The sequence below is a fragment of the Poecilia latipinna genome, unplaced genomic scaffold (genome assembly GCF_001443285.1).
Source record: "Poecilia latipinna isolate Pla-1442-1.1 unplaced genomic scaffold, P_latipinna-1.0 Scaffold826, whole genome shotgun sequence".
In the NCBI taxonomy this organism is placed as follows: domain Eukaryota; kingdom Metazoa; phylum Chordata; class Actinopteri; order Cyprinodontiformes; family Poeciliidae; genus Poecilia; species Poecilia latipinna.
In genome coordinates this window covers 166517-182340 of record NW_015113442.1, presented here as the reverse complement: position 1 = coordinate 182340, position 15824 = coordinate 166517, and the positions used below count along the sequence as shown (strand labels likewise).

Below are 15824 nucleotides of genomic sequence, written 5' to 3'. Positions count from 1 at the left end.
GGGGGGGGAAATCCCGTTTCCCCTAGAGGCCTCCGTAGAATTGATCGTTTCCTTGCAGAATGTCTTTTCTGTTCTGCTAATGCATGTGTGTGTTTCTTCAGTTGGAGCTGGCCCAAAGTGGGAAGTTCAACTCTCAGATCCATGTGGAGTACATGTGGGAGAGTCAGTCTCAGGAGTTCTATGACAGCGAGGATGACCTGGATGAGAGAGTAAATACACACACACACACACGCACACACACACACACACACACACACACATACACACAAATACTGAGTTACTGAGCTTGACTCTTAGCCAAAGAAGATTCTAGAACGGTGGAGATTTTTATAGCATTCTCTTTCCATCTACCTCCAGGTGAGTCCGTTACCCAAAAACCGCTCTCCTCCATCAAACGGAGGTGGTGGATCTGCCTTTGCCCAGTGGACAGCCAGCAATGGCACAAGTCCAGGTATCAGGCCCTGTCAGACCTATGAGAATCTGGACTTCCTGTACAAGAATCCTCCTGCCAACAGCGCCCCCCCTGGAGCATCTCTGCCACCACCGCTGCCAGCCAAATCAGTCCTAAGAGGTAAGTCACTGTAGCTGCGTTTCCATTGACCAGAAACTTCCTCAAATTGAAATTTCAAAAATAAATTTGTTTAATGGAAACACGCCAATTAAAAAAAAAAACACACACATTTTTTTGATAAAGATTTTTGTGCTTGGATGAGGCGGTTTTTCTGAGATATCAAAATGGATGTATTTCACAAAACTGCAACCAGCGGAAAATACGAAGAAGACAACAGGAAGTAGTTGGAGGATTATGTTTCAGGATGTTTCTTAATGACTTATCGAATTAATAAATGCATTCACATGTTAATTGCAATTCTTATTTAATATAAACGTCACAATTCCAAAATGGCTTCTTTTTTTTCGCTGGCTAAACATCAACAAAGTTTTGCACACATTTGTAATGGAAACTTAGTTGTTGCCAACTATTTTACTGCAACGCCTCAATACAAGATCAATTTTTGATTTATATCAGTTTGGGAAAAATCTTTACTTAAATAAATGTATTGCATGAATAAAGTCATGATTGCCATGAAGACATTCAGAATTGGATCCGTTTTCCTCCCCAGGCCGCTCAGACCCGCAGATTTCAGTCACAACAGCCCAGGATGGAGCCCACATCCTGCGCCGCTGCTCCAACCCGTCGTCCCACTCGTCCAGCCCTCAGACTCAAACGAAACACGGCTCCTCTTCGTCAACTACAGAAACCCAGAGTAACAGTGGGAGAGCCCAACGGTCCTCACATGGACAAGGAGGTCTGCAAAGATCGCACAGGCAGACCTGGGACGGCCAGACCCCTCAAAGTGTCTCACAGGCATCCAATCAGAATCACGGTGGACCAGTCAGGTGAGAAAAGAGCTCCAGATTATCCTCAGAATAAAAATGTTTATTCAGTGCCATGCAGATTTATTTGGATTTTATATTCAGGACAGCTCACAGAAAGGATGTCTGAAATAAATGCAAGTTTTGGAAAATTGATCAATTAAAATGTAATTTTATATGGAAAAAATTGTAGATTTTACTTTCAAGCCATATCGCTCCACCCCCAAATTGTACTAGTTGCCAAGCATGGAGGTGGTAGCATCATGCTAAGGGTCTTCTTAACTACCAGTAGTTCTGGAGAATCACAGAGAACAACAAAAAAGAACAGTTCAAATGCAAAATTTAAAATTCATGAGTCTCCTCTGTTAATACCAAAACCCCCTGACTGTCCTCCTGTGGTGTTATCAGCTCAGAGAAGACCACCTCCTATCGGCGCACCAGCACCGGAGGCGGCAGCTTCGGAAAGGGCAACGTGGGCTCTCTGGCGCCGCCCTGCGTGGGCAGCCAGGAGGAGCTGTACTGCAGCCTGGTGGGGAACGGAAACGGCTCGGCTCCGTCTCCAGCGCCTTCGTCCTCCCCCTCTGTGACTTGTGGTCCTCGCTCCCGCAGGAATGCAATGGTGCGACCGCACAGACACCTTATTGTGTTTGGCTCAGCCGGCCGGTCCAGAGAGGTTCTTCTCATGGTGTTCCTCGTTTCATGCAGGTTTCGGTCAGCAGGCCACAGAAACGCGTAAAGGCTTTGGTGGACTGCCGAGCGGTCAGCGCCGAGCAGCTCGCCTTCTTCAAAGATGAAGTCATTGTGGTCACAGCCACTAATGACCCCCACTGGTGGGTAAGTGCAACTACAGTTTTCTTTTTCAGCTACATATTTTTCTCTGCAATGGTTGAATTTTGTTTTTTATTAAAATAAAATCATCCATTAAAAAAATTATTTTTTAAGAATAACTATTGTGTTCAGTGTTGCTCCCTAATGAATCACTTGCAATGCACCTTGAACTTCTTCACGTTTTGTAGCTACAACCACCACCTTCGATGTATTGATCAACCACGATGTTTGGCATTTTTTACAAATTAAAATCTGAAACATTTGGCACACATCTGTATGAAAATCCTCTTCTATAATTAGGGACGCAAGTTATCGATTAATGAGTTGATCTAAAGTTGATTGATCTGATTAATCATCTAATGATTAATTAAGAAGTGTTGATTTTCTTAAAAACCCGGGTTTCTCTTGTATCAAGATCTCCGACTGTCTTTCCATAACATAAAAGGCTAATTTTCAATATGCTGAATTTACAAAAAGACGCACATCACTAAAGTTTAACGACATTTTGTGTCAACTCTGGCTGATTAAACAGAAAATTGTGGTTTCTTACGTTGTTAAACTTAAATATATTTATAATATAAAACAGGAACCTCTTAGATTGCTGAATAGGAAAAGATGAAAAGAAGAAAATACTTAAAATACTTAATCCCCCATGAACTATTAATAAACCATTAATAAAACTATCAATTGTTTGCATTCCTAACTCTGAAACCCAGAGCAAACGATTACATTCAGAAGTCACCTGGCTTGGAAACACAGTGTAAAGATTTTATTTCAGTATTAATCCAGCTCCTCTCTTAAGGTTTTATAGATTTGTAAGTTTTATAACAAATCTATAAACCTTAAGGTTTTATAGATGCTTTTTGTCCACTAGAGAACATTAGTGGACAAAAAGCACCATAAATCCTAAAGTACTGGAAGTCAGGCCAGGAATGAAGTTGTTCTCTCACTAAACACGATACAATCCATCATCAGAAAATGGAAAAGTTTGGCACAGATATAAATCTACCATAACAGGCCGTCCACATAAACTGACAACCCTAAACATACACTGGCAGCTAGAATAGAGTCAAACTATAATGATGTGTTGGAATGGCCTAGTCAAATCCAATTCAAGATCTGTTGCAACTCTTGAAAATTGATGTTTGCAGCTGTTCTCCATCCAACCTGACTGAGGTTGAGCTTTTTTTGGAAGGAAGAATTGACAAAAACGTCTAATTAGGCGACTTCACAGGGCAGCTAGTTGAACTGGGTTTTATTTGGTGGCATCAGAGTCAAATTCATGTCATACTTTTCAGATTTCTAGGAAATTCTGGTTCCATTCCATAATTGAGCACTAACTTGTGTCGGTGGACAAATGAAATCAGAAAAAGTGTTAAAGTTTGTGGTTGTAATATGATAAAAAGTTCAGTGAAAGAACTGCAGACTTACCATAATTGGTTACTTCACATTTCTCAGCTATGTGCTACAAAACTATATTTACTGATAGTTTTAACTGACAGCTGATGATTAATGTGCTTATCATAGACATTTCATTCATTATTTTACACATGTTTTGAAATGACATTCAGAAAATGTTGAATTCTTTATCATAAATTGAGTTTTTTATAGTGTGAGAAACTTAAACATTGCATTTCTCATCTTCCTGACAGGTCGGCCATATTGATGGCGACCCTTCCAGGAGTGGAACCTTTCCTGTCAACTATGTGCACAAAGTAACAGAATGATGCTAGTTTGGACTTCATCACCACATGTGGGAAAGGAAATACTGTTCTATTCATGGATCCAAGTAATCTGGGAATATTTTCACAACAGGATCGACTGACCAAAGGACATCTGCACGACGAAATCGTCTTTTTTAGGGGACTATTACTCATCTCAGAAAGCAACAAAGAAACTGGAAACTTTTATTTGTTGTCTTAAACTTGCAGTTGCAAAGATAAAGCAATGACTGTGAATTGCTTTAATGTTCTTTTAAATATTAATCAAACATTTGGGCTGCAGATATATAAGCTGCCTGTATTGATATTAGACTTGTGCATATAGGCAAAATTTCCCTGCAGGACAAAAACCTCTTGAAGGCACTTTAAGTTTCAGAGGAATCCTCTGAAGAGTTGGGAGAGCTGTAAATGTTTAATTAGCCAGGAGTCAGCTGCTTTAATTCCCTCTGAACGGAAAATGACAAGGATTTGAAATCACAGGTTAATGAGTCATATGAGGTTCAGACCCGCCCAGTATCTGCCGCAGACTGGTCCGGATCGTGCCTGCCAGTCTGTCTCCAGTAAAACGTCGATATGTCTGCGTAGCCCAGCGAGAGATCTGAAACTTTGGCTGAGCCGCGGCGACTCCGGGCCCAGGCTGGCTGCAGACGGAGGCCGGGATCCTGTTTCCCGCTGCCTCCAGGCATCAGTCCCCGGAGAACCTGGAGTAACAGCGGCGTGTTGGAGGGAAAAATAAATATAAGAAGTCTCTGTCCGTCCAGGAAATGGCACTTAAAGTGGACTTGCTAATAACTGCACCCCAGCACAGTAATTTCTTCGAGGTTTTTTCACTGTAAGGCCACATTTTTCATGCCACACATGCACGCTTACACACAAGTCAGCTTCCAGGAGTCAGAAAGCTTTGTGGGAGAAAGGATATTTATGAGTAAATGATGCACATTTATTTTCATTTACACCATTTCTTGTACATATTTGGTCAAACCTAACACACAAAGTTGATACAAGGCGAGGACATGCTCGTAATAAATGCCAAGTTCTGGTTATATAAAATATGCAAATAAGAGGAAACATGAAGTTTTTCCACCTTTAATGTGAGAAATATCCTGTACAGTTCAGCTGGAAAATACATTTATTAGTAGAAGATAATATTACAAACTGCAGTAATGTAAATGCATAAGTGTATAGATCTTTAAACTAATACTATTTTGTTTTCAGTCTTTGGTAAGGGTGTCAACATCTGGATTTGGTCATATTTGCCTTGTCTGCTTTTCTGAAAACGTGTCACATCATCACACAAACCTAATTCATTAGGTTATTTCAAATATTCTGCCATTTTTGCCTTTAATTTAGATGTTTGGACTGAATGTGATGTTATGAAATAAACCTGCTTCTCATCCTCAGTTTTAGCCAGTCGAAGGTTTTTAGTGAACGGCAGTTTCATCCCTCGTGACAAAAACACCAAGTTTCATCTGAAGTGAAACTAACCCCACAGGATGATGCTGCCACCACTGTGTTTTGGTGAGGGCGTGCTGTTTTTTTGGTGAGGCCCAGAAGTTGAGCTTTGTGTTCATAAGATTATAACATCTTCTGCTTCAAAGTTTTTGAAAGACCTTTTAGAAGAAAATTCTTCTGTAAAATCTCTACATTTGTCAATTGTTTCTCGTCTTAAAAACTTTGTACTACAACCAAAAATAATAATAAAATGTTAACTGCTTTTAATCCACTCTTCAATAAAAAAGCCTTTTTTATAGAAAAAGTTTCTAAACCTCAACAAGTTTTCTATTTCGTATGTGATGTAGTAAATTGTTTTGTACCCTTCTCCTGAATGATACCGTTTTATCTCTTGAAAGTGAGATCCTTTTAAAACTTTCTAACAACTCTGCCAATAATGACTTTCACTAAATAGTGAGGAAAATCCCTTTGGAACAATTACATTGTATTTCCAGCTAATTAGATTCATTATAACTGGTTATATTCACTGGTTCAAATTTTCTTTAAGCTGAATGAAATTGAACAGATAATAAAAAATTGTATGTCAAATGGGCATGATAATTAGTTTTAACTTTTATTTTCTTTTTCCTTGATTTTACTTTTGTTTGTTCAAAATAAATTAAATAAAAGGTGATTCAATAAAGGGATTGCATACTTATGCAACCAGGTTTGCTTATAGGGTGATTTCTATATAAAATATGTCAGATTAAAGGTGGAAAACGTTTGAAAGTTATTTATATCGGTCTCGGGGTTTTTTCCGTAGCACAAACATTTAATTGTGCCCACTTTCAACATGCACTGTATATATCCTGAATAATTGTTATATGTTGCTTGTTTTCCCACGTGATATGAATTTTAAGGGACAGTGTTACTTTTTGTTTTTTAACTTAATATCACGTTATTGTGCAACATTTGCTTTGGTTATCCACCTGACTGCTGGAGTCAGAATAATGGTGTAAAAGGGAAATTTTCTAACTTAAACAGACGTGCAGTAAGGGGGTAAAAGCGTTTAGAAAGCTGGTTTGGAGTCTGCTATTTCTGTTCACATCATCCGGTTACTGTGTTGGTTATGAGGCAGAGAAACATGGAAGTGTGAGGGAACAGATGACTGCAGCAGATTGTCACTCTCAGTGGGGACTGTGTGAAATGTAAACAAGAAATGAGCTCGCTTTAGTTTGTAACATATGCATTAAACATGTTTAATGAAGCGCTTTGCTGTAAATGAAGTCATATCTTTGTTTCTACTTACACAACAGATGCTAAAACTAAAAACGTTAGTTACATTATTCATTGAGTGGGCATATTTATTTATTCAGTATGTTTTCCTTCTACATTCTTAAATTCATGCAAAGTTCACATTTCCCCAGTGTTAATTATTATTCATTTTAACTTCTGTATTTTTTTGACACTCTGAATATTAATCTTATTTACAATCCCAACTGGTGGAGACACGTTTTTGTCTTTTAGTGCTTTGGAGTTGAGCCCAGGTTGTTGGCTTCTGTTTCTGAACTCAGGCTCTCATGGGTTTGAGGTCTGAAGATTTCCTGACAGGTTCCAGATTTCACATACCAAGAAAAAATAAAAACGTAAAATTACGAGAAGAAGTCATAATATTAAAAGAATATAATCTTCCTATGAGAAAGTCATAACATTATGGGAATACAGTGCGAGAATAAAGTCGTAATCATATGAAAATAGTCAGTATTATGAGAATGAAGTCATAAAATTACGAGAATAAAATCTAATTATTAGAATAAAATCTTAAGTCATATTTTGAGAATAGTCATGAGAATAAACTTCAAATATACATTTAGAATTGTAAATAATTTGCCATAATTGTGAAATGTTTAACATACGTCTATGTTTTAAATCTAGAAACATTTTTTACTGAATTTGTGCATTTTTTTTCTGTCTCTAATCTGAATGCTTTCCTGGGGAAAATCTCCTCAGGTCTCTCTTTTGGCAGTCGTCCCTGCAGCCTCGTTTTAAACCCATCTGGATGTGACTTTGCTCTGACCCGCTATCCGAAAGTCAGAATGATGAAACTCCAGCCTGTCACTTACGTAAGCAGCCGGCACAGGGAGCCATCAGGCTGCAGCCTGCTCTGTTCTGCCAGCACAGATAAGCTTCTCTCCCCATCAGGCCTGCCTGTGTCATGCATTGGCACTTACCATATATACAAACAGCACTCACCTTCAAAGGTTCACTATTTTGCATTATAGTATAATTTTTTCTCAATTTTCCCCAGCAGAACGGCTGAAAATTTGTCAGGTATTATCCTCACACACCTTTTTGTTCTGCTCACACATCAAGCCTCTTTGTGACTAATTTGGTGGGATCCTCAGGATTATCATCCATTTGGAAATCCCATTTGTCGCCTGCTGGATATTTTGAGATTTTTCACATACTTCACTGTTTTCACTCTGACTTTTAGACATTACCAAATTTTCTTCACCTTTGGGTATTAAGACCAAACATTTAAATTTTCATTTCATATTTCATCAGACCACAAGTGATGTATCTAAAGACTAAGGGCTTGGTCCCTTTTTATTTATTGTTTTTTTTTTTTTTGCCTTCAGCGTAACGACCTCTTCCTTCCTGAGTGACCATTCAGGCTAACTTGGAACATGACTTGGAAAATTGCACCACTTTTCCAGCTTCTGGCAGTTTTTTTCTCAGGGTTTTTGCTCTTGTTCTCAGGTTGGTTCAAAGATTTCTCACCAAAATGCATTCCTCTCATCTCGTTCCTGGACGGTGTGATGGCTGGACATTTCCATAATATTTAGATTTGCATGTAATTGTTTGAACATATGAATGCATAAAACAGTATTTAAGTGATTCTAACTGATTTAAAGCATTAAAAGTGTATTTTGATGTTTGTGTTTTCATAAAATGTGTGTAAACATCTGGGCTTCAACTGTAAGTTCCATGTAAATGCTAATGCTTCTTATGAAAAAATGGCATAATCGTTTTAATGTAACTTCATAAACCCTCGCTTCCAACGAAGAGCTTTCAGAAGGGGGTAATATTTCCATTAATTCTTCCATTTGCATCCCACTGCTGTTTTATCGAACCCTCCTTTTACCAAACAATCAGCTGAGAAAGGGATTTAATGGGCCAGCATTACAAGTTAAGGCCTGCTAAATCTTTGTGGCTGATGCAGCTTTTACAGCTTCCTCCTTCTGGCGTGCAGCATCTTGTTACGTCAAAGAGCTTTTTTCTGCTGACCATGTCCTGCAAGCTGCTGGGAAACGCTGCAAGGTGACCCAAATAGTCCTGAGACTTTTCCTTTCTCAAGCAACGCATGTGAAATTTAACCCTTTGTGTTTGCCTACTCCAAACATATAAATCTGAAACAAGAATTTTTTTCCCCCACAACATTCAAGTCATGTAGTTAATTTATTAATAAATTGTATCATGTTGCCAACAAATAATCTTTCAAAAGATAAGCTTGAGAGGAGTCTTTTGATAATTGTGTAGCGTTGTGCAGAAATTTATTGTTGCAAACTAAACAAAGCAGGAACCCAAAGCAGAACATGAATTAACGTTTTATCATAAAGCTTTTTTCATCAAAAACAGATGATGCTAAAGTGTGCAGCTCTAATTGTAGTCAATAATAACTGAGGAAAAAAGCTATAGCTTTTAAACATACCATAAGAATATCACACAAATTTTAAAGCAATAAATAACTGGTATGCATAAGTAAACATGAATTATTCAAACATTCAAGTGTTAAACTTCATAAAGGTGGTTTTGAGCCTGTGGCTAGTCAGTGTTGATGTGAGTAAAGGGCTAAATGAGCTAGAGCTGTGGTAACAGGTTCCAAATTCATCAAAGTAAATACTAGCCACAGGTTCAAAATGGAAATATTATATAACCAGTGTTCAGAAAAATACAGAAACACCCAACAATCAACATTACATTCATTCTGCATGTGGGCCCAGAGATCTTTGGGTAATGTGTGAGAAATTCAGGCACCCCATGTGGGTCTTAACTGGGTCCCATAAAGAAAATCCCCACACGTTCCAATATTCTTCTGCAACAAAACATTAAAATGAAGTCAGTATGTAACATAGATACAATCCCATCTTTGACCCATTATTTCTACCCATATGGGGCCCATATGTAAATGTTGTCCGGCTGTTTGTGTGAGTACCATCCTTTCTGTAAAGACCAAAACAGAAAAATCTCAAACAGCAAATCAGGCTAACTGTATGTACAGGTAGCTCTATATATACAGGAGCATAAATACATGTTATTAAATAAAACCTTTCTACGCTAATGTTTGGTATAGATGGGCACAAACCCAGAAAGCATATTTTTCTTTTTTTTACTTTGGGCATGTATAATGCTGAGCTAAATAGTCAACATTCAAGGAGAAAGACTTTGTGGCTCTCAGTAGGTCAAGAGAAACATTTGGTTTGACCCAGTTTCTTTGAATGAAGAGGCACTCCAGCTATTTCTCACAACGGTTCTCAGATTAAAACCACAAGTATCACTGGTAAATTCAAAATTCTCTCTAATGTCGTCTTTGCTTCATATAGAAAAGTGGAGAATATGAGTAACTTCCTGGTTTAAACTAGAGGACAACCAGCTACTTGTTCCAATCCCTAAATAACTGTTTTCTAGTTACAATTTGGAAAAACAAGATATTCTAAACGTTGTGTTCATCAGAACAGTTCATCACTGCATCCAACACTGAAAAACACTTTCAGCCAAACAGCCCAGCTAGTATCTGACTGGGATCTGGGTTGGCAGATAAGATTCCTCACAGGTTACAGAGAAATGCTGAAATAGATTTTATAAAAGACAATTCTTGGAGAAAAGTAGGACCCATGTGAGACCTGGATTATTGATTTTCTTAATATTCACTGGGGACTAAGCGAAGCGTGTCCAACAGGATTGCCAGTAAAATTGTATTTAAATGGTCCTTCAAACCAGAGTAAAACCCATATGAGGCAGACATGCACATGTTGCAGTACCAACTGATCTTTTTATCTGTTTTTGTCATCATAAAACACATAACCAGCTAAAATAAATACAAAATTCTGTTGTTTTATTGTTTTAAAATGTCAGTCAGTATGGAAATATCTGTATCTTTTAATGTTCTGAAAAAGTCTCAGATCCACAATGTGAATAAATTGTTTGACAAACTATTTGATAGAGTGCTCCTTTAAGTGTTTCCAAGCAACACAGACAAACTCCATTTTTAAGCCCTTCAAGTGAAAATTAGCAATGACCCAAATCCAGCTCCTACTGAAGTGAACCAGCCTCATGTGGAGAGTCTTCACATCCTTTACATGCATCATAGTTTTCTTATAAATGCATTTTGTCAAACACAGGCAACCTGGTCTCCCATTAGTGTCTTCCTCTGTTATTCTTAACTCTATAAAAGTACATGAAGTGGATGCTTCTAAAACATCCATTAAATTTGTGCAAGCAAGCAAAAAAAAGAAAGAAAGAAAGAAAGAAAGAAAGAAAGAAGAATCACAAACGGAATGAATCATTTAGTGAAAGTGGTGATACAATCAAAGCTTGTGTCTCCCTGTTGTGCAGCCTGGCTCCTGGTTCTTCGTAGCAAAGCACCATCAGGGATTGTGTTACTGCAGAAAAAAGGGTGTTTGTCAGGACATTTTACCCAGACAAACAGTGAACCTAGACTGAGTGTGGATCACTACATAACCTGTTAATGCCCAAACGAGACATCCCTGATGCAATTAATACCTGTGTACATCAAAGGAGAGGAACAGAATGCAAAAAGTCAATCACTATTAACCCAAAGACAAAAACATATATAGAAATGAGAAAAAAAAAACATTATGGGACAAATGTGTTGTGCTTAACAGATAATGCAGCAACATGATGTAAATAAACACTTGACTTAATTGGTCAAACCTGCTACAACCACTATGATTCCATATTAGTGAGGTCTTTTGTGCACTTAAAGTTATATTTGCATTCTAAGAAGCAAACCTGTAGCTCATATCATCGTCTTGTTCTTCATTAAGACAGCAGAGTTAGCACAGCTAAGATTTACAAGCTGATGCATGCATGAGTAATTCAAATCTAACCCCCGATCATCAGAAGCAGAAATAATAATAATAATAATAATAATAATAATAATAATAATAAATCTTGATGTTTATCATTTGTTTTACAAAATCCCTGCCACAGTAGAGTAATCAGGGCTCTCAGCTGGATACATTCTGCATTTTATGTGGAAGAGGATTTAGGATGGAGGAATAAATGGTTGCTAGGTGACAGGATAAAAAGAGGCCACAGGTGGAAGTGTCCCAGCATGATTTTTCCCCCTATTATCTGTCTTTCCTTAATGCTGCTATGACAGTGGGATGAGCAGTCTCAGAGAAGCCAAGGCACATTTTTTCAATCATTTCCCACAATTACATTTTCTATTTCTGCATCTGTCTGCATCGGTTTTATGTAACAGTGCAGCAAACGTCTCATCTTACCTTTCTGTCCTTCACTTTGCCCTTTATGAGCTGCCCAGGCAGATAGTTCAGTGATCTACACTGTTGTGTTGCCCCTTCTTCAGTAAGCTTACATAACCCTCCTCGCTGCTGCAGAAGTTAAAGTGCAGCAGAACCTCCTGAAAAGAGAGCAGAGCTCACCTCCCACATCCCCTTGACTCATCTGTGCATCATGAATTTGACATGAATCTCTCAAAAGCAAGCACTAATAATAACTGCAAGCAGCAAATAAGCTGTGAGAGCAACTAGGACACAACGACATCCCGTACACAATGCACTAGCCAGGGAGTTTTCTCCAGAAATCTACTGAACCGGAAGCTCCTTACTGGCCTCTGTGATATTTAGGCACTCTAACCCCTGAAGGACCAGCCTCAGGATTCAAGAGCAGTAAGGTTGTAACTGGAGAGCAGCCGTGTCACTGAGAGCTAAAGGATGGAGCTCCACCCCTCACTATTTAATGTAAAGCACATTTCTAATGTCATGGGTGAAAGGTCAGTATCTGACGTCCTATTTGAGCTTCACAGGCCAGGGGAGGCACGTGCGCAGTCCGAGCATGGAGGAAAACACGATGGTGGGTCGGTGCTTCTTGAACTTCAAGCCTTTCTTCACCCGCTGGGTGTTCTCCGCCACGTACAGCTCACCCTGCTGGGCCGCACCGGTTATCCGCGACACCAGCTCCCCGTGAACCACCACCTGCTGCTCGGACCGCACAAACATCTCCCTGAGCTCCTCCAGCCGCCGCTCCATCTCCCTGATGACCCGCTGCCGCTCCTCCACCTCCAGCAGGCGCCGCCGGGCCGCCTCGAACTCCATGCTGGAGCTGGGGGTGACCAGCTTGGAGGAGGGGGCCGTGGCAGAAGTGGACGGGGGATCGGAACCGGCCAAGAGAGCCCCTGTCACCCTCCGAAAGTCTCCCATGGAGATGGACCGCCTGGTTGCTGGAGACGCCAGAGCCAGGAGAGTAGAGGCAGACACGGAAGGAGGCATGGCGGGCTGAGGAAGAGGGGAGGAGGAGGACGGTGATGGGGACGACGAGTCCGGCAGGTTTGGATCAGGATGGGAGTCCGTCCCTTTAAAAGCTGCTGCCACGTCCTCAGCCGAGCCTTCATCAGGGCTCTCTGGGTTTGTTCGCCGCCCTCTCACAGTCTTGGCACCGCTTTTTCCTCCATCTTTGCTGATTTTCCTCTCCATCCTCCCGTTTCAGGTGAAAGAGCAGCAGAGACGTGCAGCGATGCAGCCCAGGAAGCGCTCCATCCATTAATAAGACATCCGAGCTCAGATTGTGCAGCCTCTGCATCCGAGTTGTTGTGCTGTGGAGGGCGCCTGCTGGCATTTCATTGGCTCCTGCATTTCTGAGCATGTCAGCTGGTGATTGGCCAGCCTTCCTCCCGGCTGCTGATGCTGGCAGGCTGAGTGTCCTCCGTCTGACTCTCCCTCGTCACCATCCTGAGCTCCGCTTTCAGAATCTGACTTCAGTGTCCTTCTGACATGATGTTTCTTCCCTTCTGTTCTCTCAGCCTCTCTGTTGCCATCCTGCACACCAGGTGGTGTCTCCATTTTCCTCTCTCTTGCCCGGACGGTTGCCCATAGCAACACAGTCTTGACATCAGTTGCCAAGAGCAGGAGGGAGGGGTGATGCTCCACTTGATCTCTCCCTTAATCAGTTGATTACACAGCATTACTGCTCACTGCCACTACTCCATCATACTCTCTTGCTCAACAAAAAGCAGTCTTTCTTTCTTTCACTAAAAGATTATGAAACAGTCACCAAATATGTTTTTCACAGAAGAATCAGATTGCTACTGACCTCAGCCAATTAAAGATTAGTGGATTATTTTTAAAAGCAAGTTGATGCCAGAAAATTAACTAATCTCTACCATTTCTGTCAAGAAGGATTGTCACACATTCAGTTATTCCAGTTATGTATTATTGCTGCTACCAAAAGTATATTCTCTGTAAATTCCTAAGGTACACCAATCCAGATGTTTGTGGGGACATATGTGAACTTAACATCAAAACAGTTTACATCTCTGGCAGATTTAGATTTGAAGTAATATTTTAATTTGACCAACATTTAGGAAGTAATATTAATCTTTTTGAATCTGACAGAGAATCTGTGGAAGGAGATCAGGAGACCTCAAAACTCACCAACAAAGATAATTTGTCTGTGGAAAAATGCATAAAGCTGATCTGGAGTTATAAGGATGTTTCTGTAATGCTGGTAATGATTTGCTCTGCTTATTGAGAATTTAGAAACATTTTTGTTTATTTGACATAAATAAAACGATAAAAATTTTTCTCCACATTTATGTTCCTTTAGCTGTTAGAGACGCCTGTCTCATTTATGATGAACAGCAAAACTTTGTGTGTGTATTTAAGTTTAATGTTGTTCCTGTTGGGACTGGAGACATTTAACGATAAATTCAAACTAGTGCACGCAATAATTTTGTGTTAATTTTTTTATCTGTGAAAAAAAAAGCTGAAATAAAATGACTAAAACCCCATCTATGTCAATTTTTTAACAGTATTGCACCATGTCAACCTAAACCTGCTGCCTGTTTGATCTGTTGCTTTATATAACATCAGGATAATCTACATCAAAGTGTCTGGATGTGAACTTGAGCTGCTCACATCAGGCTCTAACTCATTACATCATCTTCACTAAGTTCATTTTTCAATTTTCTGCCACAGGCTCTAAAAGCTAACCTTACATTCAGTCTAGACATATTGACTGATTTGGCTGCAGGACACAGATGATGAATTAAGTAAGACAAAGCTCAAGTTCACTAAAATACACACAAGACTGATGAGAGGGGGAACGGCGCTGTGTTTTAAACCATGAGTGTTTTCAATAAATGTCTTCTTTCATGGTGAAGGGAAACAGATGAAGCTTTCAGCGGGTCAGAGGTGGCTGTGCGTGTCTTCATGGACTCGGCTCTTTGCTTTTATCTCAGGATCGGCGTTGCATTAGTCAGTGCTGCGGCTGCTCTCTTCTTGCTTTTAGCTTCACTAATCTCCAGAGTGAAGAGGGAGTGTTAAAGAAAACAGCAAAAAATAGACGAGGCAAAGAAAGCGAGGGAAGGATGGACTATATGCATCTGAAAGTAAAGATGGCAGGAAAATAAAGGAAGAAGAAATAAATTGGAAGAATACATATATAGCAGTAATGCATCAAATCAATTCAAATTTAATTCGACTAAAGCTTTTCATTCATTTTACAAATGTTTTGTTTTAAATGTTTTTATTTTAGGCAAAGGTGGCTGCACAGCACCCAGGAGTTAAATTAATGTGAAGGTTTCATTAAAAATGTTGAACACAAACCCGGATCTGACTACAGGAGCTGCTCTCCCTGCAGAACCTTTTATTATCCACCGATGACGTGCTGAACCTTCAGAATAAAAACGTTTTGTAACCTTGAAACCTTCTCTCTGGCCTATATGGAAGTCAGCATATAACTTATATGAATGATCTTGTTTTGCTAATTTATAAATATAGGGAAAGTTTTTAAAAAATAATTCATTACTGATAATATCTTTAACTGTAGAGAAAGGCTTTTTATCCTGCAATTTATTCAGCAGAAAGATGTCTGAAGCCTTGAATGTGAAAGCAACTCTAGGCATAAAAATGTTTTAGTGCGACAAAGCCTGAAGGTTTCCACTGTCTGCTTTTGTTTGGCTGAGCCCTCATGACGACTCCTTCCCTGGAAACTGATTGGGGATGAAAACATTTTTTAACCACAGAGCTGTTCTGATAGCTCAGGTTGACTAAAGTGATTTCCAAACTACAGAGGACACCTGAACACAAGCTGCACCAACTAACTTTGAACAGAAAAAAAAGTGAACATATATATAAGCTCCACTTTTCTAAAAGCTTCAGGTGTCGTGAAATATTTATGCAGAAAGATTTCTTTAACTTTTAATGA

General features: G+C 39.5%; 2 protein-coding genes across 2 annotated transcripts in view; one reads left to right on the top strand and one right to left on the bottom strand.

Moving 5' to 3' along the window:
- Nucleotides 1-6700, top strand: part of asap3 (ArfGAP with SH3 domain, ankyrin repeat and PH domain 3) — a 33677-nt gene extending 26977 nt beyond the window's left edge. Inside the window, exons 21-26 of the mRNA XM_015047434.1 lie at nt 102-209; nt 358-571; nt 1122-1398; nt 1783-1993; nt 2080-2208; nt 3855-6700. Coding sequence (XP_014902920.1) covers nt 102-209; nt 358-571; nt 1122-1398; nt 1783-1993; nt 2080-2208; nt 3855-3929 — 1014 coding nt within the window. The 3' untranslated portion in view covers nt 3930-6700. The remainder of the gene's footprint in view (nt 1-101; nt 210-357; nt 572-1121; nt 1399-1782; nt 1994-2079; nt 2209-3854) is intronic.
- Nucleotides 6701-8794: 2094 nt separating this feature from the next.
- On the bottom strand, nt 8795-14273 carry LOC106956533 (TMF1 regulated nuclear protein 1). Its single transcript, XM_015047435.1, has one exon. It carries the CDS (start codon nt 13091-13093, stop codon nt 12410-12412), a length of 684 nt encoding a protein of 227 aa, XP_014902921.1. The 5' UTR covers nt 13094-14273; the 3' UTR covers nt 8795-12409.
- Nucleotides 14274-15824: the final 1551 nt, after the last annotated feature.

What these genes read in the sequence shown, in the direction of transcription:
- LOC106956533 (XM_015047435.1), bottom strand. Translation starts at nt 13,093, where the DNA reads ATGGAGAGGAAAATCAGCAAAGATGGAGGAAAAAGCGGTGCCAAGACT.